General features: G+C 57.1%; 3 protein-coding genes across 4 annotated transcripts; 2 read left to right on the top strand and 1 right to left on the bottom strand.

Annotated features, from left to right (window-relative positions):
• Positions 1 to 517: 517 nt before the first annotated feature.
• Positions 518 to 6,711, bottom strand: ABHD8 (abhydrolase domain containing 8). 2 transcript variants are annotated; one of them, XM_036118863.2, is made up of 5 exons: positions 6,520 to 6,711; positions 4,552 to 5,299; positions 2,389 to 2,559; positions 2,029 to 2,245; positions 518 to 1,003 (listed from the first exon to the last, which is right to left on the bottom strand). In XM_036118863.2, exons 2-5 carry the CDS (start codon positions 5,289 to 5,291, stop codon positions 833 to 835), a joined length of 1,299 nt encoding a protein of 432 aa, XP_035974756.1. In that variant the 5' UTR covers positions 5,292 to 5,299; positions 6,520 to 6,711; the 3' UTR covers positions 518 to 832. The 2 variants fall into 2 exon arrangements, with proteins under 2 accessions (XP_035974756.1, XP_035974755.1); XM_036118862.2 differs by lacking the exon at positions 6,520 to 6,711 and adding an exon at positions 5,742 to 6,055.
• Positions 6,712 to 8,512: 1,801 nt separating this feature from the next.
• MRPL34 (mitochondrial ribosomal protein L34) lies at positions 8,513 to 9,662 on the top strand. Its single transcript, XM_036118865.2, has 2 exons — positions 8,513 to 8,741; positions 8,980 to 9,662. Exons 1-2 carry the CDS (start codon positions 8,695 to 8,697, stop codon positions 9,191 to 9,193), a joined length of 261 nt encoding a protein of 86 aa, XP_035974758.1. The 5' UTR covers positions 8,513 to 8,694; the 3' UTR covers positions 9,194 to 9,662.
• A 1,207-nt stretch (positions 9,663 to 10,869) lies between these two features.
• Positions 10,870 to 18,533, top strand: DDA1 (DET1 and DDB1 associated 1). Its single transcript, XM_036118864.2, has 5 exons — positions 10,870 to 10,998; positions 15,359 to 15,439; positions 15,676 to 15,727; positions 16,577 to 16,638; positions 17,846 to 18,533. Exons 1-5 carry the CDS (start codon positions 10,996 to 10,998, stop codon positions 17,954 to 17,956), a joined length of 309 nt encoding a protein of 102 aa, XP_035974757.2. The 5' UTR covers positions 10,870 to 10,995; the 3' UTR covers positions 17,957 to 18,533.
• Positions 18,534 to 20,217: the final 1,684 nt, after the last annotated feature.

Here is a 20,217-nt window from a genome sequence, read left to right as displayed (position 1 = left end):
TATGGCAGCTCCGACCCATGCAACATTTACTGATCCTCCCCTTAACCCCTGTATGAACCTCAGTTGGACGGCTTCCTGCCTTCCAGGGACCCGGAGCTCACCATCTGCCTCTGCTCTGGGAATACTGCCCAAGCAGCCCCTGCATTCTGAGGGAGGGAGGGAGAACTCGGCAAGCAAGCCTGGAAGGCCAACGCCCTCACTTCTCCGCAAGTCAGCCCTGAGGGGTTGGCGCCCGCATCAGCCCAGTCTGCACACTGGGAAACTGAGGCTCAGGACGACCCTGCCCTGCCGTCACCCAGCACAGGTCCGGAGACTCAGATTGTCACTTCTTTTTATTGAGTTACAAGTTGAGATGTGCAGGTTCGGTGGCGCCAGCCCCCCTCCCCCTCCCCCCCCCCCCCACTTGGGCAACAGTAGCTCCCAGCGCCAAGAAATGGGGGTGGGGAAGGTCTCGGGCAATGAGGCGGGGCCCCCGGAGGGTCCCAGGATCAAGCACGGCTGACACGGAAGACAGAGAGCGGGGTGGGGGGCCTGCCTCGGCCGTGGCGTTGAGGGGCAGGGGCTTCTGTACAAGGTCATCCTCCACGGGGGTTCCGGCTCCGGCCCCAAAACACCGATGGGTCCGGCAGGATGGAAGCGGAGAGCGGTGTATCCACTTGGCTCCGGCGAATGCCAGGCCCTACCCAGGCGGCCTGGGGGCGTCTCCCTGACCTGACTCCGCCCACCAGAGCGAACGGCCCGCCCAGGTGGTCCGCGCTGCGGACGAGGGGCGGCTCCTGGCTTCCTCCTGCTGTTCCTCGGCTTACCAAGCGATGCCCGGCCGGCCCAGCGGCTACTTCTTCTCTTCTGGGGGCGCGGGCAGGGGCTCGGGCAGGGCCTTGGGCGAGGGCTCGGGCTCCCAGAGCAGGAATTCGTGGAGCAGCGTGTTGACCGTCTCCGGACACTCCAGCATCACCATGTGGCTGCCTTCATCAATGAGCTTCAGGAAAGCCAGCAGCAGGATCTGCGGAGGAGGGCGGGGGGGGAACAGGCTCAGCGTGGCAAAGGCAGGCTGCCCTGGGACACCCAAGCCCATCCACACCAGGCCTGCAGCCTTAGGAAGTCCCTCCTGTGGTCTACCCTTCATCCCTCTACTTCCAGCCAAGGGGGCGCTGGAGGATAGCCTGTTGCCCCAATGGAGCTCAACTCAATATTCATTCAACATTTATGACGTGGCAACAATACGTCCAGAGCAGGATTTCTCAACCCCAGCACTACTGACATATAGGGCAGGATCATTCTCTATGGTGGGGGCTGTCCCGTGTACTGCAGGATGTTGAGCAGCATCCCTGGCCTTGACCCACCAGATGCCAGTAGCAGTGACCCACGCCCCTCACCCCACAGTGCGACAACTTATTATGTCTCCAGACATTGCCAAATATCCCTAGGGATCAAATTCACAGCTGGGTGAGAATCACGGAGATAGAAAGACAAGGTCTCTCATGCCAAGACAAGGTCTCTCATGCCAGGCTTCCCAACCTTGGCATTACTGACACCTGGGGTGGGAATATTCTTTGCCATAGAATCATTCTGTTCATTACAGGATGCTGAGCAGCATCCCTGCCTCCACCCACCAGATATCAGAAGCCCCTCCTCCCCATACATGACAACCAAAAAAGTCTGCAGACATTTCCAATGTCCCCCCGGGGCTCAGAATCTTTGCTGGTTAAGAACTACTGGTCCTGAGCTATTCCAAGTGCTAAGGATCCCAAGACCCTTTCTCGGTAGTGTCTGATCTAAAGATCCTCTGGCCCACCCTCTCCCAGAATTACGTATTGCATCCCTGGTCATTATACAAATCCCAGCTCTGCAGAGCACCTTTTATGTGCAGTGGGGAAAGCACCCAATCCTGACACCTGTCCAGGGCAGCCCCACGTTCTGGACTGCACTCTCAATCTAAGCTCTCCCTTCCCTGGGAGCACAAGGCAGAATCCCCCTGGAGCACGTGAGCAGGGAATGGGGGGGGGGGCTCAGGTGCCAAGGCCCTACCTCGGCCATGCGCTGGTCTTCCTCCACCGGCACAAACTTGTCGTGCATGCCATGAACGAGCAGGACGGGCACAGTGAGCTCAGCATGGTAGACCTCGTCACCTTCAGGCCAGTACTGGCCACTCATCATGGCTCGCAGGACGAAGGATGACACGTTGAATGCATTGCCCTCCTTCAGTAGCTGCTTCTCTTTGGCTCCTTGGCGGGCGAAGCCAGCCCTGGTGGTGGGGACGCACTCCTGGAGGCCTCGTGCCAGCCCGGCTCCCAGGGGCGCCTCCAATGCCCGTCCCAGCAGCAACACGGCCTCCCCTCCCACCCAACTCAGAGATGCCCAGGGTCCGCCAGGGCTGGGGTGACTCACTTGAGAAAGCTCCAAGCCAGGCAGGGTGACAAGCAGTGCAGGACGCACGTGGGCATGTTGAAGATGGAACAGAAGCTGGGTTCCAGTGCTGTGGGGCCCCCGCCGTTGATCATGATCACCTTGTGCACCAGGTCTGGGTACTCATGTGCCAGGAACGTGCAGAAGGAGACACTGCCAGTGGGTAGGTGGGTGGCGGGGAGGGTGGAAGGGGGGTGGTCAGCAGGATCCAGGCAGTGAGGGAGTTAATGCCCTCCCCTCACCCAGAGACAAGTCCTTGAAGGCCAACATTCTTCCCCTGGGGCCCACGGGCACTGGATGGGAGTGAGGGATGGGGGGGCATCTTGAGGGCCCCCAAACTAGAGGACTATGTGTGTGTTAACAGTGATTTTTCCCCCTTCTTTTTGGAGAGAAGATCCAAATCCAGAGCTTTCATCAGATCCTCAAAGCCGCCATGACCCCCAAATGGGTAAGAATTACTTATTGCCAAGTGTTAAGAAAGCAATCCAGTTAGACTGCTACTCTTTGGTTTCCCAGAGAAGGTCCCTGTTTCCTGTGCATCCTTTCCCTGTAAGGATCCTCTTTCTCCAGCCTCTGGGCATGGCACATCAGCCTGCCTTATGCAGGGTGGCAAGGTGCAGCCTGAAGAGCCCCCACAGTCCAGCTCCTCATTCTCTCTAAAGCCGGGTTCGTTTGGCAAACGATGGCCTGTGGGCTAGCCATTTGTTTTTGTAAACTGAGTTTACCATTTTGTAAATGTGTAAGTTATTTAGTAAATAAAGTTTTATTGGAATACAGCCACGCCCATTTGTTTACAATTATGGGGGCTTTTTTGCTATGACAGTAGAGTTGTAAAGCTCCAGCAGAGACGACCATATGTCCTAGAAACGTAAGATATTTACTATCTGGCCCATTAAGAAAAAATTTGCCAACCCTAGCTGTAAAGAGGAACAGGGTACAAGCAAGAGTCAGTTGGACTTAACTGTACCAGTGACTCTGTGTGTGCCTTTGGGCAGATGGCCTGACCTCTCTGAACTTCCGTCTCCACATCTGTGGAATAGTAACCGGGCTGTCCTCATAGCATTGCTATGAGGTCACAGGAACTACCACAGATGGGTGCTCATTTAATTGAAGGAAACATTTAGCATAAGCATCCCCTTTTGGGGGTGTTATATAAACAAATAGGAGCCATGTTACTTCCCAGCCTGGCTTCCTTTCTTTCTGAAACATATGTAACGTTTCTTTCTCTTGTCTAATTGCATGGGCCACACCACTAAAACAGTGGTTCTCAAACTAGGCTGGTCAGATCCTGCCTTTCCTCCTGGGTAAAAGAGAGTGGTACCACTTGGCAGTGATCAGGCACCCAGGCCCAGTCTTCAATGCAGTGGGCACTCACCTAAATGCTAGATGGTATTATGTATCACCCCTTTAAGTGGGAGTGAATTACAGCAACCCGGGCCCTTGTAAAAAGACTTTATAGGATTCTAATCAGCTCTTCCTTGGAGGCCTTGGGATCTCCAGAGCAACTGATTTTTGAACTTAAAGACTCTGGTTCTCAGCCAGGGATGATTCAGACTGCCAGGGAACCTGTGGCGATATTTGAAGACACTTTTTTTTTTTTTTAAGACATCTTTTGATTGTCATGACCATCACTAGGCCACTGTGCCAGGGGCAACCAGTGGGTAGAGGCTAGGGATGCTGCTAAACATCCTACAGTGCACATGAAAGCCCCTCAAAGAGAGGAATGATCTAATCCAAAATGTCAGCAGTGCTGGGACTGAGAAACACTGCTTTAAAAGAATATGAGGGGCGCCAGGGTGGCTCAGTCATTAAGTGTCTGCCTTTGGCTCGGGTCATGATCCCAGGGTCCTGGGATCGAGCTGCGCATCGGGCTCCCTGCTCAGCAGGAAGCCTGCTTCTCCCTCTCCCACTCCCCCTGCTTGTGTTCCCTCTCTGTGTGTCTGTCTCTGTCAAAAAATAAATAAAATCTTTAAAAAAATAAATAAATAAAAGAATACATAATGATAGCAGTGGTGGCGGGAATCCCTATCTTGTTACAGACGTTAATGAGAGTTTTCAAGGAGAGAAGTCAGCGTTTGGCGATTGGGTGTCCAGTCCCTGCTACCCCCATCTCTCACCCCTATCCCCACCCCAGCATTGGCTCACCCGTAGGAATGCCCAATGAGCACGTTTCGCTTCTTGGCATAACGCTTGAAGATGGCACGCATGTCCTCTGCCAGCGCATAGAAGGTGTAGGCTGCGGCCACCTGAGGTGCCGAGCTGGCCCCGTGACCGGCCAAATCGGGTGCCACCACCTCATAGCCCAGGCGCACAAAGAAGTCCAGCTGCTCCTTCCAGATGGCCAGGGAGCCGCCAACACCGTGGATGAAAAAGAGCACCACGTCGGCCTGGGCACCTTTGCAGCTTGTGATGCGCTTCTCACAGTCAATGTGGATGGTGCGCTTGGGGCGCCGGGCTCGCCGCCGGCGCCCGCCGCTGCCACTCCCAGCACTGCCTGAGCCTGAGCGGCCCTCGCTGCCCGCTGGGTCGGCCAGCTCCACCTCTAGGGCGGCCGGCGGCTCCCCGGAGCCATTCTGCCCATGCAGGAGGTCAGCTCGAGGTGCCCGGCCCAGGTTCTCCACCAGTAACCGCCCGTTGCGGTACACGGTAATTCGGCGCTGGCAGCGGACCAAGCCAGACTGGTCCCCCTGGGCAGTATCTGGCCGTGGTGGAGGTGGGTTGGGGGCTGGGGCAGGCCCAGCATGCTTCACCCGCAGCACACGGCCAGGCTTGACCTCCACAAAGGTGTAGCCATCACTGGACTCGACGCTCTCCAGCGGCCCCACTGCGTTGGGCGGTGCGCCTAGCAGGCAGCAGAAGATCCCGTCGGTCACCCCAGTCAGCATGGTGTGTCCTGCAAGAGGGGGCACAACCATCTCAGGGGCCATCTAAACGAGGAGCCCTCCACCCCCACAGCACCCACTCCCTGCACCTGCGTCAGGTGAGCTGAACTAGGAGGCCTCTTCTGGGCTCTAGTTTTTGGAGGGCCAGAGCTAGCCAAGCACCAAGATGTTTTGTCTGTCTGTCTGGTCAGTGCCCGCATGGTGGTCGGCTACCCTCCTGGCTAGCCTAGTCTATCCTAGAGAGAAGGACCTGGCTATGGCTGACCCCAAGAGGGGTCCATAGGAAAGGTGGTATAGTCCAGGGCTGCTTCTTGGGAGGAGGGGACATTGTGGCAAATGAGCCCTCCCCCCCTCCCCCCCCCGCAGCTCAGGGTTATAACAGCTATGGCTTCCATAACCCATTCATTCATTCATCCATCCATTCATTCCTGCACACATTCTCATTTAACTTACTTTCACCAAATGGGCACATTCTGACTGCCTCAGAAGGCATCTAAAAAGGTGCAGATTCCAACGAGCCCCCATCCAGGCCTCTGAACCTGGCTCCTGAAAGGTGAGGCCCTGGGAGAGGGGGTTAGGGACTGAGCTCCAGAAGGCCTTGTCCAGCTCCGCAAGACCCAGACTGGGTCTATATCACAGACGGGCAAGCTGAAGCCCAGTCTGTACCCTCGTCAGTACCCTGACTTCTGGGGGTCTGACACACAATCCCCAAAGGTGGAGATGAGGATGGAGAAGGTAAAGCCCTCCCTGGGGGCCTCCGGTCCTCTATCCTGCTCCCTGGGCCACCCCCCCCCGTGTCCATGGCAACCACAGGCAGTTACATAACTCAAGGGGGATACCCGTGCAGCGCACCCCCATTGTCTAGGGCCTGGAGATGGGACCAACCCCTCCCCCGTCCCCATCCTGGGCGCCGCGGGGATAAGACATGCTGAAGGCACGGCCTCCGATGGCCCGTACTTGCTGATAGAGGGGAAGCAGGTCGCGTCCCCCCACTCCAGTGGAATCCCAACCCCGGATTGCAGAGGGGGACGCAGATGCGCCACGCCAGGTCCCCTCCCCAGAGAGCCAGATCCCTGCCTCTCAGGTGCTAGTAAGCCCTGCGGCGGGGTCGAAGCCACTGGGGCTCCGCGGTTTCCTAAGAGCCCGAGCACTGGCTTTGTGCACACCCCCTTCCGAAGTGGAAGCCCCGGGGACCTCGATGTCCCCCTCCCAGAGCCCACTCCCCGCTCACCTCATCGAGGGCCCTGTAGCCCGGGGCAGGGCGGAGGGGTCCCGGGCGGAGAAGCCAGCGTCCGCCTGCGGCGCCGTTTTACATGGTGGCACGGGGTCGGCCCGGCGCGTCTACGCGGGCGGGCTCGGGCCCACGGCGGTCAGCGCGGGGGCATCCCGCGGCCGCCGAGAGAGCCGGCCCTTTAAGTCTCTCCCCGGGGGGAGGGGCCGTATGCCGACGGACGGCCGTCTAGACCAATCAGAGCTATGAAATGACCTGGCCTAGTTAGATTACCAATCATAGGCGGTAGCTCCGGAATGAAGGCGGGCTCAGGAAGCAGCAGCCCCACCCCCTTCTGGGGCTTACCGAGGAGGAGGGAGGGATTGGGCCTGGCCCAGGGCCAAGAAGGGGTCCCAAACTGGGGTCTGCGGAGCTCCGGGGAGGTAGCAGCCGGAGCCCCTTACTACGAATAGGATCCCCTCGTCTAGCCCCTGCCTCCGAACAGCCTTGTATCCTCCAAATGGGACCCCCATGGTCCTCTCTCTGTGACCTTTCTGTTCTAGAGACTCCCAGATCTTTCCAATTCCGGGTAGGGAAACTGAGGCTCATAAAGGGCACAAAGTCACAAGGCAAGCTGGGGGACTGCGGGGCAGAGGTGGGACTTAAAACCACGGCTATGTGATATCAAGTCCTGGAAATTGTTATTCGTTAAACCTTTAAACGGACGACTTGAAGCTATGAATAATTAGGGAATTGGAGTTTCACAGACAGGCCAGTTTAACCGCCGGCCAATCTAACCGGTGACTCTGTGGTCCCAGCTAGAATCAGAGATCCCAAGGTTCAAACTACATTTCCCTTTGTTGATATGTGACCTTGGGCAAGCCGTTTCTCTGAGACTCCACTTATTTCTCTATGAAATTAATCCCCTGTGAGTATGCTATGCAGGTAAAAACACCCAGAATGATACGTGTTCAATACATTATTGACATTATTATTGTACTGGTTTAGTAGTATAATACCATACTGGTTTGCTAAGTGATGGTGCAGGTAGGATGGGCTTCAGAAGACAAGGGGTTAACCATTCCTTGCCCACTCCCATCTCCTGGAATTTGCTGCCAGAGCTGAATTAGGTCCCACCTCCCACTCTTGCCCACTCAGGATGCTCCTGGGAGACTTCAGTTGATTCATGCAGTAAACAGTCCCCTTCTCCCGCCCCCCCCACCCCCCGCCTTCCAAGCTGGGAGATTCTGGGGTTCCTGCAGGGACTTAGCCACAAGCCTAGCCCTTGAGGAGCCCCTGGGCTTTTGGGAGAGTCTGGGGAGAGTCATATGGGGACATGGTTGGGCCAAAGGGAGGGATGGGGCTGGGGGAGAGGAAAATATCCGAGGATTTTAAAAGTGAGTGTGTGTGGGGGGGGAAGATGAGTAGAACATCAGGCATAGACGGGTGTGGCTGAAATTTTAGAGGGTGTGTGTGTGTGTGTATGGAGGGCTTCATATGCTTGCCAGAGGAGCTGAATATTTTCCCTGGGGAAACGAGCACCATAGACGCTGAGAGAGAAGGGAAGGGGCTCAGATCTGAGTATTAGAAAATTTTTTCTAGGGCCAGAATGGAGGTACCACCAAGGGCAAGCTTGAAACACATGAGTTTTAGATTGAGAAACTGAATCCCCGAGAGGAGGAGGGACCACCCCAAGGACAGCCAGGCAACTCCAACTTAGGTCTCCTGGGCTCCCCGCCAAGGAACAGAGACTTGGCTGGGCCCAGAGAAAAGCTGCCAGCCAGCTGTGTGCCATCTGCCTGCCTCCTGCTGGGGGAAGGAGGATCGACCAGCCGTTTTCTGAGGCTGCCACCAGCTGCGCCACGGTCACCTCCGGGCACCCTCTGCAGGTCGACGAGAGAAGGAACCACAGCTCCCAGAGGACCCCGGAACACAACGTCTTGTACGCACGCGCATGCCAAAGAGGTGCCGTTCGCCTGCCACCTGCTGGCCCACATGAGGAACTACACTCCCTTGCAGGTAAGGACGCTCCTGCGGATGGGACGCAGGCGCAGAACTACCACTCCAGGAGGACCCGGAGGCCACGCGGCCTCCCGCCGAAGGAGAAACTACATTTCCCAGAAGTTTCGTTCGCAGCTGCAGAGCCTATTCGCTTTGGAATAGCGGGCGTGGGGACGTCGCGACCGGCGGCTGGACATGGCTTTCTTGATCGGATCCGTGGGTCGCCAGTTGGGTCGCGTTAGGTGAATCCTCACGGGGTCCCTTCCCCAAATCTGGAAATAAGGGCGGTGTCGGGGGCTGGTGTCACCTGTTTACTGACAATATGACTTGCCAACGCCTTGCGCCTTGATGGAGCCGCTCCTTGAGCCCAGGCTCCGTCCCGGCACGGATAGGGGAGCTGGGCTCAGAGTGGTGGGACGTCACGCCGAAGTCACAGAGTGCCCCCTCTGACCTTCCTCGCCATCTCTCTTCCCCCCGCAGGTGGCTCCAGCCCCGCGCCTGGCTGGGGCTCCCCGACTCCTGGGGACTCCTCGCCACACAGCAGACCCGGGGAAAGGCGCGTGGAAACGAGTATCAGCCGAGCAACATCAAACGCAAGCACAAACACGGCTGGATCCGGCGCCTGAGCACACCGTCCGGCGTCCAGGTCATCCTTCGCCGCATGCACAAAGGCCGCAAGTCGCTGAGCCATTAAGGAGCGCGAAGCTGCCGGCAGGACCCCCATTAGAGCATTTCTCTCTCCTGGGACCTCTCCTGCCGTTGTTTTTATGGGGAGCCGGGACAACTCAGACATGAGCGCTCCTCAAATTGTGGAGTCGGCCCCCCGGGGGAATGTCTGGGGTTGGACTGAGAGTGGGAGTAGGAAGTCAGACCTTGCCTAGTCCCTTTCTACGCTATTGAATTAGGAAGAATGTCGAACATACGGCAATAGTCCACAGTGAACCCTGTGTACTCAGTACACAGCTCTGACCACCAATTACCCACAACCCACCTGCCCCCTCCTGTGTTATTTGGGAGCAAATCTCAGGCATTGGGTTATTTCTTCTGTATTTCAGAATGCATCTCTCCAAGAACAGGACTCTTTAAAACATAATCACAAAACTTTTCACCCCTAAAAAATGGTTAACAATTCCTTAATATTGTCTAATAAATGTTCAAATTTCCATTTGTCTTATATATGTCATTATTTTTCACAGGTCTGGGAAGGCTTGTGGGGAGTTAGGGTTTGAATCCTCCTGCTCCTTGGGGATGGGTTGTGTGACCTTGAGCAAGGCCTTAGCCCTCTGAAGCTCATTTGGCTCCTAGGAGATGAGGTGCTTATTTCTCCTTTGCTGCATTGTTGGAATAATAATACTCAGTAGCTTTCACCTAGTACTACTGAGTACTTTTTTTTTTTTTTTTAAGATTTTATTTATTTATTTGACAGAGAGAGACACAGCGAGAGAGGGAACACAAGCAGGGGGAGTGGGAGAGGGAGAAGCAGGCTTCCCGCAGAGCAGGGAGACCGATGCGGGGCTCGATCCCAGGACCCCGGGATCATGACCTGAGCCAAAGGCAGACGCTTCACGACTGAGCCACCCGGGCGCCCCCGCTGAGTACTTCCTATGTACTGGGTGCCGAGGGGAGGAGCACTTGATTTGTACCCAGGCAGTTTGGAGACAGCGGAGTCAGGGCTGAGAGGAGGATCGTAAGGGCTGTGGGAGCCCGGAAGAAGTTTCACCTGGCTTGCACTTGGGAAGAATGTAGTCAGAGAAGTCTTCCTGAAAGACGTAACAGGGCCTGGGAGGGCCCAAAGGGAGAAAGGATTAGACCCAGGGGTCAGGATAAAAGGTGGATGAGAGAGGCCGGAGGGTCTCAAAATTCGGGGCCAAGGGGATGGGACTGGATCCTTGGGGGACTGGGGGGCCACGGGGGCATATGAACAAGAGAATCTGAGCTGTCAGTTCAAAGATAGGAAGCAGTAAGTGCAGAGCAGTTTAGATATGCCGACACCTAAGGTTAGGACCCTGGAGAGGATGCTGGGGGTGTTACGGTAGGTCCCTCTCTTCCGGGACTGCTGTGGAAACTCCTTGAGACACCATATTAAAAAGTGAAGTAAACACTAGAAAAAGAGATCTCCGGAACCTCCCGGAGTTGTGAACTACAAATCCCAAGAGGCTTCAAGGGCATGGCCTCCGCCCACTTCCGGATTTTGCTGCCTTCGCTTCCAATTCCCGGGCGGGGTTTTGCTTCCTCAACCGAACTTGACCACGAAGGGAGGGGGTGTGGTGCCCAATGGACGCGTGACTTAGCGGGGTCTGGCCAATGGGAGCGCGCAGAGGCCGCTATTCTGGGGGCGGGGCTAGAGGGCCGGCCAATGAGCGGGGGGCGGTGGCGCCATCAGTGTGGGCTGTGCCGTGGCTGGAAGTTACTGTGCGGCGGCGGCTAAGAAGGCGGCTGTGGTGGCGGCGGCGGCTGCTGAGGCGGTGGCTGAGGCAGCGACGGAGGGAACAGAAGATGGTGAGAGAGGCTGCTGGGCCCGTACTCCCCCTCCGTTCGACAAAATGGCGCCGCGGGCCCACCCACCTCTAGTAATCCCTGAAGCCCCTCACCTCCCTGCCCGGCCCCTTCAGGCCCCGCCCCGCCCCTCGCTCTGCCCTATAACCTTCAACCTCGGGACCCTGCTGTGAGCTTCCTGCTGACCCTTCCCCGGCGCCTTCTCTCCGACCCCTGACCCCATCTAGGCTTCCAGGCCCTGACAATCCATTCATTTCCGGGTCGCTGCTCCGCCGGAAATGGGTGGGGGTGGGGTCCCCGAGACCCCCATTTCAGGCCTCGTTCTCGGCATGCCGAGCCTGGGTCTCTCTACTTCAGGAGGGTTTGGGAGCCCGGCCTGGGCGTTGGGGCGGGGGAGGGGGCTTGACATCGTGACATGTGGGGCTTTGTCGCCAAAGGAAGTGCGACATCACAACTGCTCAGGTCCCCCAGAGCCCTGATCCCACCCCCAGCATTCCGGGCCCGACCTGCCCCTAGGACAGAGCAGCTTCGTCTCTCTTATCCCCAGCCCCCTTCCCTGTTAAATGGAGGTAGCAGCAATAGTCCAGACCTGATAAGGTTGTGGCAGTTCAGAGAACTGATGTCATGAAGGGCTTAGGACAGTTCACAGCTCATCAACAGATGAGCTGGGTGACTTGGGGCTGGTGGCATCTTTTCCCAGCTGGCTTCTCATCTTTAAGTGGGAATAATGCCAGCTGGTTGGGCCACTTGCTCATCCTGGGATTTGGCTATAATGGTTCTTTGGGGTTCTGTCCCCGACCCTGTAAAGTGGGATGGTGACTTGGCATCAGAGTTGTGCTCAAGGCCCCCCCATCCCCCACTATTTGGCATCCCCAGAACTGACGGGTGATGCAAGCTTTTGTCAGGGCAAGTCAAAGCCCCATTGTTGCTGGACCCAGGGTCCCAGCCCACAGCCTATAGCTCATGGTATGTGGTGGGGGATAGGCAAAAGAAGGAGATGGGAAAGTGGGTTCTTAGCATGTGGGTCCCTAAGCCTGGGTGTTGTCCTTGATTCATTGCTGCAGTCTCATCCCCTATGTCCCGTCCATAAGAAGTTCTGATGGCTTTGCCTCTAGAATGCATGGTGAATTCATCCACAGTTGCCGACCCTGGTCCAGGCACTGCCAGCTCCTGCCTGGATGCCTGCCCCAGTCACCGCCCCAGTCTCCTTACCTCCATCCTGCCCTGTTGGCAGTCTGTAATTCACCTGGAAACCAGAGGGAGCTTGTAATTTAAAATGTAAATCTCATTATACCACTTTCTAGCATATGAGATACTCTAGGGGCTTTTTGTAACCCAGATGAAACCCCAGCTTCCCCCTCAGCCCCCAAAGCCCCTGTCCACCTCTGTGACCTCATCTCTACCCTCTTTACTCCTCCCTCTGCAAGCTCCAGCCATACTGGCCTTGTTTTCATGTCCTCATACTCTTAAGTCCCTTCTACCCCAGGGCCTTTGCACCTGCTGCTCCTTCTGCCTGGAATGTTCTTCCTGTGAACATCACCTCCTCAGAGGAGCCCTTCCTGACTTCAGGAGGCCCTTTGTCTCTCCCCTCTTGGCACACCTTTTCCTTTCATCTCCTTTTAGATGGGTCACTCGTGGGCTGCCTGTGCAGGGATGGCACACACATGTTCAGTGAGTGTTTGCTGAGGCAGTGGACAGCTTCTGGGCCCAGCTGTGGCTAGGATTTGTCTGGCTGGAGTGAGGATTTCTCCCCTTTGTCTCAGGCCTCGTTTTCCTGCTTAGCTGACAGGAAGTACTGGTCATACTGTCTTCATTCATTTATTCAGCACAAACGCATTGATGCTAACAGTTGGCCTTCAAGGGAGCTCTGTGAGAAGCTCTTTCCAGGGTGGGAGGTCCCTTCCCCCAGGTCACACAGCCAGTGAGGGGCCCGGCCAGGATTGAGTGCAGGTGTGGGGCTCCCGCACCTCTCACCATTCTGCCGCCTGGCTCCATATGAGCCCTGCCAGGGGTCCAGGATTGACACAGCCCTGCCCTGCCCTCTGCCCTCAGGGAGGAGCCAGTCCAAGGGAGGTGGATGTGTAAACAGATGACCTCGCTGGGGTGTGATCTTGGCTCTGGCAGAGGTTTCCAAGGTGTGGAGAGAGGAAAGAGGCAGAAGGGGATTTTGAGCTGGGTGGAAAGGTTGGTGGGTGTTTCCCACAGGGAGAAAGGAGGGGCATTCTGGGAGGATGGCACAGCCCCAGCGGAGACAGAGGGGGTTTGTGGGAGAAGGACAGCATAGGCCAAGTCGAGCCAGGCCTGTGGAAGGGTTTGAGCAGGAACAGAAGCTCCTCCTCACCCTTCAGGTCTCCGTGCCTGCATCATTACCTCAGGGCAGCCCTTCCTGATCCTCCAGATCAGCCACATCTTTCCCCAGTGCTGTTCTGGGTCTCATGTCATCTCACAGCACGCTGTCTTCATGGTCACTCTGCATTCACTGCACAGCTCTTGGATTTACACCTGTGTCCTTGTGTACGGGGTGCTTCCCGGGGCCAAGAGCAGCTCCATTGTGGCTTACCCCAGTGCCCTGGTGCCGGGCCTGTGACATAGTAGGAGCCTGAGGAAAGCCTTGCTGGATGGATGAAGCTGGCCCCATAGTCAGGTGGAGTTGGGGCAGGGGTCCTGGGATGGACGAGGCAAGTTTGAGGGGCTTTGAGCTATCTCCAGGGCAGTAGATCACACAGATGTGAGGGCCGCTTCCTGGGTGGAAGTGGGGCCCATCCACATTCCAGCTTCCCTTGCTGGTCCATACTGCCACGGTCTTGCTAGGGCCCAGTAGAGGAAGGGCTGATTCCCACAGAGGTGAGGACACCTGTTCCTGCCTGCCCTAGAGGGTGGTGGGGGATCACCTGAAGGGCTGCTTCCCTGAGGTTGCTTAGCTTGGGCTCAGGTATGGGGATGGATCTCCCAAAGCAGGGTTAATGTAGCCTGCAGGGGCTCTGGGCCCTTGGTTTTCAGACGGGGAAACTGAGGCACTGGCCTGGCATGTAACACAAAGAGCTTGACCTCTGAGGTTGGGTGAACCTGGGTTCAATCTGCTTCCTTGTTTTCTTGTTGGGGCTGGGTGATCTCAGACAAGTACCATGTGACCCTTCTGCCTCAACTTCCTCATCTTTATTATGAAGTGACTCCAGCCCTCCAGCCCCTGGAGGGCCACGTGGGGAATCCCTCCCCAGATGCCCCACTCCAGGCCTGATGACAGCGTTGCCCTCCTGTTCTACTGAGAAGTCACTCCCTACCCGAAGCTCTCAGCCGTCATTCCTCCCTGAGCATCCCTCAGGCTCTCGTGCCTCAGTTTCCTGAGGTGGACATGGCTCTCGTCAGCCTTTCTTGCCCTCATCTTACGGCTGAGAGTCACCTCCTTCCCAGAGTCAGGGCCTTTCCCCTCCAAAAACCTTGCCCTTTCTTGCCCAGCTCAGGTCAGAGTGTCAAGGAAAAAGGACTTTTGACGAGTCAGGCCTGTGAATGAATTCTGTTGCTGGCTCCCGGCAGCCGCCTGGGCCTGTGAAACCCGGCCGTCCCGGTGAGGGGCCAGGCTCCGCACCAAGGACAGGGCAGTCTCCCTTCGCAGGGCAGCCTCCGTGTCAGTGGGCCCCAGGAGCGGCTCACACACCTGTTTGCTCTGGTCCACACAGCATTTTCTAAAAAGCCCAGCCAACTTGAAAAACCTGACAAGGGCACATTAAGACTTGGATTTCTGAGTTTTCTTAGAACTTGGGAGCTAAAAAAAAGAAAAAGAAAAAAGAAAAAAAAAGAACTTGGGAGCTCAGTTGCCCCGAGCTCTGGTTTCTGTAGAGCGGCACCCTGTGTCCCGGCCACCCTCTCCTCTTCACCCAGGCCCCTGCTCCCTCACCCCTGTTTCTTGTCACTCTGGCTCACAGGGTTTTTTTGGGGTAAATGAGTCTTTCCCCAAGCCAAGTCTCTATCAAGATGGATAAATGGAAACAAGACCAGGAGTTTAGTATTCAGCAAGCGTAGAGGGCAGGTCTGGGCCCAGGTCTGACTTCCCACCCTGCTGCTTGCTCCAGACTTTAACCAAATGGCCTGTCCTCACTGAGCCTCAGTTGTCCCACCTTTTACCTGGTTACAGGGCTGTTGGGAGGACCCCAAAAGAGAACGCTCACTTCTCCCAGGGCTAGTTACTTTTTCCTGGTCATCCCAGGGTGCACATCAGGTAGCCAACTTACAGGTGTGTTCTGGAAAACTTAAAAGAACACAGAGACGGAAACTGGACGTCAACCTGGAAGCCCAGTCTCACGGGAACTCCAGGGGCGGCCTGGCCTGCTGCCTGGTCTCACTTACCATCTTCCCTGTCTTCTAGGCAGATTTTTTGAAAGGACTGCCTGTCTACAACAAAAGCAATTTTAGTCGATTTCATGCTGACTCTGTGTGCAAAGCTTCGGTGAGTGCATGCTCCGGGCACTGGACGGGGTCGGGGAGCTGCCAGGGGGACGGGGGTGATGTGTACACCCCATCAGGGTCTTGCTAGGAACAGAGGCTGGTCTTCAAGCCCGGCCCCATCCGACATCTTTACACATTGTTCTATCTTCATTGGAGGGTGGGTGCCCAGTTGAAGGGTTGGGGGCCCTCGTCAGCCTACGGGCTCTCTTAACCCATGTCTTCCCAACTCTCCTGCAGAACCGACGTCCCTCAGTCTACCTGCCCACGCGGGAGTACCCATCCGAACAGAGTAAGTGGCCTCTGTCAGTCTGTCTCAACCTGGCTGCTGAGGGCAAGGGCCGCAGGGCAGTGTAGGTGGTGACCCAGGGGATGCCAGTCAGCACCCAGCCCTTGGGAGTAATGGAAAGCCTCGCTTGCTCTGGGACCCTCCAAATCTCCACATGCTGGCATCCACATCCAGCCCCAAGGGGGTCCTCCGTAGCCCTCATCTGCTCACCAGCCCTCTCCCCTTCATCTCCCATAATTTTGGGTGTCCCCTGCCAGCACCATGTCACAGACCCCAAGACGACTGTACTGTGGGAGGGGATCCCGCCCAGCCTCGGGTAGGCAGCTCAGGGAGGTAGGGGCGACCAGGTGGAGGGGCCTGCAGAGAAAGACACAGAGCCTGCAGAGCAGGAGGACCCCAGCGTTATTGTGGTTGTGGTGTTTTATTTTAATTGTGACGAAGAAGCTATCTGGACCCTGCATGGTGGGTTCTGTGGTCACTGGGGCACAGCTGTATAGATCTGGGTTCCTGATCTGCCTGGACCTGTGTGCTGGGGCTCATTCCCCCACCTGGGGGTGGACTCCCACATGTGGCAGAAGATTTGGTCTCTCCCAAGAAAGCAGGGGCCCAGGTGGAGCAGTGGGCTTGGGCCCCTGGTAGTAGCTTTGTATTTCAGAGCAAAAACACTAGGCTTCCCGAAATCCCCTGTGCTGGGGGTGCAGACTTGGAGCCCCAGCCAGGCCACCCAGGGCAGAGACGGGTGGGAGACCAGGGAGGGGTGAGCGCCTGCCCTGGGAGGGGCAGTGCAGGCCGGGGTGGGGACTGGGTCACCTGCAGCCTCTGCCTGCAACTTTCTCTGCCTTTTCTCCTCAGTCATTGTGACAGAAAAGACAAACATCCTTTTGCGCTACTTACATCAGCAATGGGACAAAAAGGTAAGGCACGTGGGGTCAGGTGCTAGAACTCGTGGGGACCATGGTGGCCAGCAGGGGGGGGCGCTAAGTGGGGGAAGGACACAGGTGGCTGGGAGACCAGGTGTTTGACGGCTGAATCGGAGTTTGCCAGGCCATCCAGGGGAGGGAAAAGCATTTCAGAGGAGTGCACGGCTGTGCGGAGGCCGTAGGGTTCTGGTGCTCGGGGATGGGCCAGGGCTTGTCAGGAGGCACCGAGGCCCGGGTAGCACAGAGGCCAGGCTACCCACAGCCTGCCCGCGCGGCCCTGGCGGCAGACAGACCAGTATGTTATTACCTAGAGTCTTTGTTCAATGCTGAAATGTACACATGGTGACAATTCTAGGAGATACAAATGGGTGTAGTTGCAGTGAGAAGCCGCACCCCCATCTCCCCTCTGAGGCTGCCTTTCTGACAGGACATTTTTTCATTTTCTTCCTTCCTTTCTTTCTTTCTTTTCTTTTTTTTTTTTTAAGATTTTATTTATTTGAGAGAGAGAGAGAGACAGCGGGAGACAGAGCACAAGCAGGGGGAGGGGCAGAGGGAGAGGGAGAAGCAGGCTCCCTGCTGAGCAGAGAGCCAGGTACGGGGCTCGATCCCAGGACCCTGGGATCATGACCTGAGCTGAAGGCAGATGCTTAACCGCCTGAGCCACCCAGGTGCCCCCATTTTTTCTTTTTCTTGAATGCAGATGTGTATGTGTTCTGCATCATAGTCCATTTGGGGTTTTTTTGCCTAACATTGAACATCAGACAGTGACCTGCTCTGGGCCAGGCTGGAGGGGCCCCCATGATGAAGTGACTGCTCAGAAAAAATCTAAAGCTGCTGAGCCCACCTTGTCCTCCTGCCCTACCCCGCAGACCTTGCTTTCCACCGGGGGGAAAAGGAGAGTTTCCCACGCAGGCCCACTTTTCCTCTTCTGTGGCAATGAACGTCCTGCCGGGTGGCTCCTGAGTGCTTTTTACCCCCAGGCATTTTGGACGGTGTGTGGGACATTGCCAGCGGTGGGGACTCCTCACAGTGCCCAGGAAATGCCTGGCAGTCTCAGGCCGGTGGCCCCGAAGACTGTGGCTGAGTGAGGGAGGTCTGGCGGGCGGGGGGGGCCCTGGGTTGACTGCCCCACTTCAGCCCAGCAACAGGATTTCAGGGGCTCACCTGAGTGAAGATTTACACCCCTTCTCCTTCCTCACAGAACGCCGCCAAGAAGAGAGACCAGGAGCAAGTGGACCTTGAGGGTGAGAGCTCGGCGCCCCCCCGCAAGGTCGCACGGACCGACAGCCCGGACATGCACGAGGACACTTAAGACTCACTCCCCCACAGGCGCCTCCTGTCTTGTCTGCTCCTCGCCCGCCCGCCTTGTGTAAGCGCCCCCCGCCCTCCCCCCCACCGGCCCACCCACACCCAACCATCCATACCACTTCCAACCTCATAGGAGCCGATGTATTTATTTTCCTTGAGTTTTTATTTATGCTGTAAAATGTACCAAGCGATGGTTAAAGGGGACGTCAGACCCAGTAGTGTGATGTTGGTAGATGCTTTTTAAAAAACAACATTGTTATTCACAACCCCCCCTCCCAGATCCCCCTTTTGCCCCCCACCCCCTCCACCCCAGTTCTCCGGAAAAACCAGAGCGTGTCTGCAAGGGTCTAGCGCCGGGGCCCTGCTGTAGCCCGGCAGCATGGGTGGGAGCCCTTCTCCCTGCTCCTACTCTCCAGTCCGGGCCTTAAAGACTTGGCTGGGACCTATTCCGTGCCCAGGCTTTGCTCTGAATGTGTGCCAGGGGGAGAAGTCGGCATTTCCGGATCTTTCTCTTAAGTCATTTTATCATGGACTAGTGCGTGCTCCGTGTCCACCCCAATAAAAGGATCTTTCCTACTCGACCTCGCGTCTTTGCTCCGTGTGCCTCAGCCCCAGAGGACGGAGCTACTGAGAGTCGTCTCATCATCACCAAGAGGAGCCAAGAAGGGCCCCCACGTGCCAGGGCCCTGGGACCCGCTGGATTCTCTCATGGGCCTGCTGTGGCCACCTCGCTCAGAGCCAAGACCTACCCGGACCCACCCCCATGCCTCACCTGTCAAGGTGTCCTGGAGGACCAGGACACCCCTGAGAGATGGTCCATGTCGCCAAGGATATAACTGTGGTCAACCCCACGCCCTGGATGCCTTGGGTCAGGGTGGCATGCCCACCAGCCACCGCGGAGACAGCCCAGGTGGCCCGGCCTCAAGTGCCCCTGGTTCAGAGACGAGGCACATGGAGCTGCGAGGAACACCCAGCCCAGGGGCTGTTGGTCGGCGAGTTACACACAGCCACTCACGGGCTGTCAGCTAGGCTGGGTTTGGGCCTGAGTTTGGAGACGTAGGGGGCATTCAGGCTCCAGGCAGAAGGTTTGAGGCTTCAAACGCTGGGCCTGGGGCCAAGGGGAACACTGCTTCTCCCCCCACAGCAGCCCCAAGTGGGGGCTGTGGTCTGGGAGCTGAGTGCTGTGGCTTTGGGGGGAGTGGGGGGTTGGGCCATGGAGCTGGAAGGAACACCAGGCCTTAGGGGGCGCCAACTCCAGATTATCACTGTGGAGCTCCCTGCCTGAGCCAGACCGCTCGGGCCTGGGCCACCCAGCGCCTCCCACGGTGGAAGGTTCTGGGGTTTACCACCTAACTGTGCCGTGGGGCCAAGGGGCTTTTCCTCCCAGCTGTGGGCGGCATTTACACTATTTTGAGTCCCTGTGGTCACAAGGCAGGTGCTCACAAAATACAGGCTGACCTCGGTAGTGTTGTGGTGGGCTGAGTGCCCAGAGGTTCTAGATGCCTTGGGATCCCCAGTCCCAGGGCTGGGTCTGCCCCTAGGCAGGCACGTGGTGTCGCTGATTATTAGTGAGTACGGTTCAGCTTTAAAGGCCGCAGGACAGTGGGAGCCGGTGGCACCCCTGCCCTCACCTCTCTGGCCCTTGAGGGACTGGGTTCGTCTGTCAGTGTCATCCATGGCTCAGGCAGGGGTCCCATGGCCAGGGCCCACTGAGGTCTCCGGAGTGCAGGCTCCTCGGCCAGCCTTTGCCCACCTCTCCTGCCTTTGGGACCGCCCCCTTATTCCTCTGCTCCTTCAGACACCAAACTCTGCCTTCCCACACCTCTGTGCCTTTGCACAGTCTGCTGCCCTGCCTCCAGTGAACCCTGGTTTCTTTCGCAGCCCTCCGAAGTGCCCCTTCCTCACGCTGGCTCCCCCGGGCTCCCCCAGCCATGGAGCAGGGCGCATCAGGCTCTGAGCCTTTAGCTGTGGACATGCTTGGGGCAGGGGGAGGGGCCGCGTCCCATTCCTGACCACACAACGAAGAGTCCCAGCAACTCGGGTCTGACAGCGGTCCCACAGTGGGGCGTCCCAGCCACTCCCCAATTCCATCCCCGAATGTGCCATCCCCTCAACATCAGACTCCGGTGCCAGGTGCCTTCTGATTTTCCTACCCCAAGTTCTTTCCACTGCGTGTGGCTCTTCAGATGGCAGCCTGGGGTGGGGGGCAGTTATGCCAGAAAGTGGGGTGAAGAGGACTGTGTCACCTCTGTCCCCCTGCAGGGC

Source organism: Halichoerus grypus, chromosome 1, assembly GCF_964656455.1.
Source record: "Halichoerus grypus chromosome 1, mHalGry1.hap1.1, whole genome shotgun sequence".
NCBI lineage: Eukaryota > Metazoa > Chordata > Mammalia > Carnivora > Phocidae > Halichoerus > Halichoerus grypus.
The sequence above is the reverse complement of the archived record's forward strand: the minus strand, read 5'-3'. Positions and strand labels throughout refer to the sequence as shown.

Excerpts from the sequence above, each read along its gene's own strand:
- ABHD8 (XM_036118862.2), bottom strand. The coding sequence starts at position 5,781 with ATGCCTTCTGAGGCAGTCAGAATGTGCCCATTTGGTGAAA. Across the intron at positions 2,560-4,551 it reads CTCATTGGGCATTCCTACGG|TGTCTCCTTCTGCACGTTCC; the intron begins GTGAGCCAATGC and ends ACCCACTGGCAG. Across the intron at positions 1,004-2,028 it reads AAGACCAGCGCATGGCCGAG|ATCCTGCTGCTGGCTTTCCT; the intron begins GTAGGGCCTTGG and ends CCTCCTCCGCAG.
- MRPL34 (XM_036118865.2), top strand. The coding sequence starts at position 8,695 with ATGGCTTTCTTGATCGGATCCGTGGGTCGCCAGTTGGGTCGCGTTAG. Across the intron at positions 8,742-8,979 it reads CGCCAGTTGGGTCGCGTTAG|GTGGCTCCAGCCCCGCGCCT; the intron begins GTGAATCCTCAC and ends TTCCCCCCGCAG.
- DDA1 (XM_036118864.2), top strand. Across the intron at positions 15,728-16,576 it reads GGAGTACCCATCCGAACAGA|TCATTGTGACAGAAAAGACA; the intron begins GTAAGTGGCCTC and ends TTTTCTCCTCAG. Across the intron at positions 16,639-17,845 it reads ATCAGCAATGGGACAAAAAG|AACGCCGCCAAGAAGAGAGA; the intron begins GTAAGGCACGTG and ends CCTTCCTCACAG.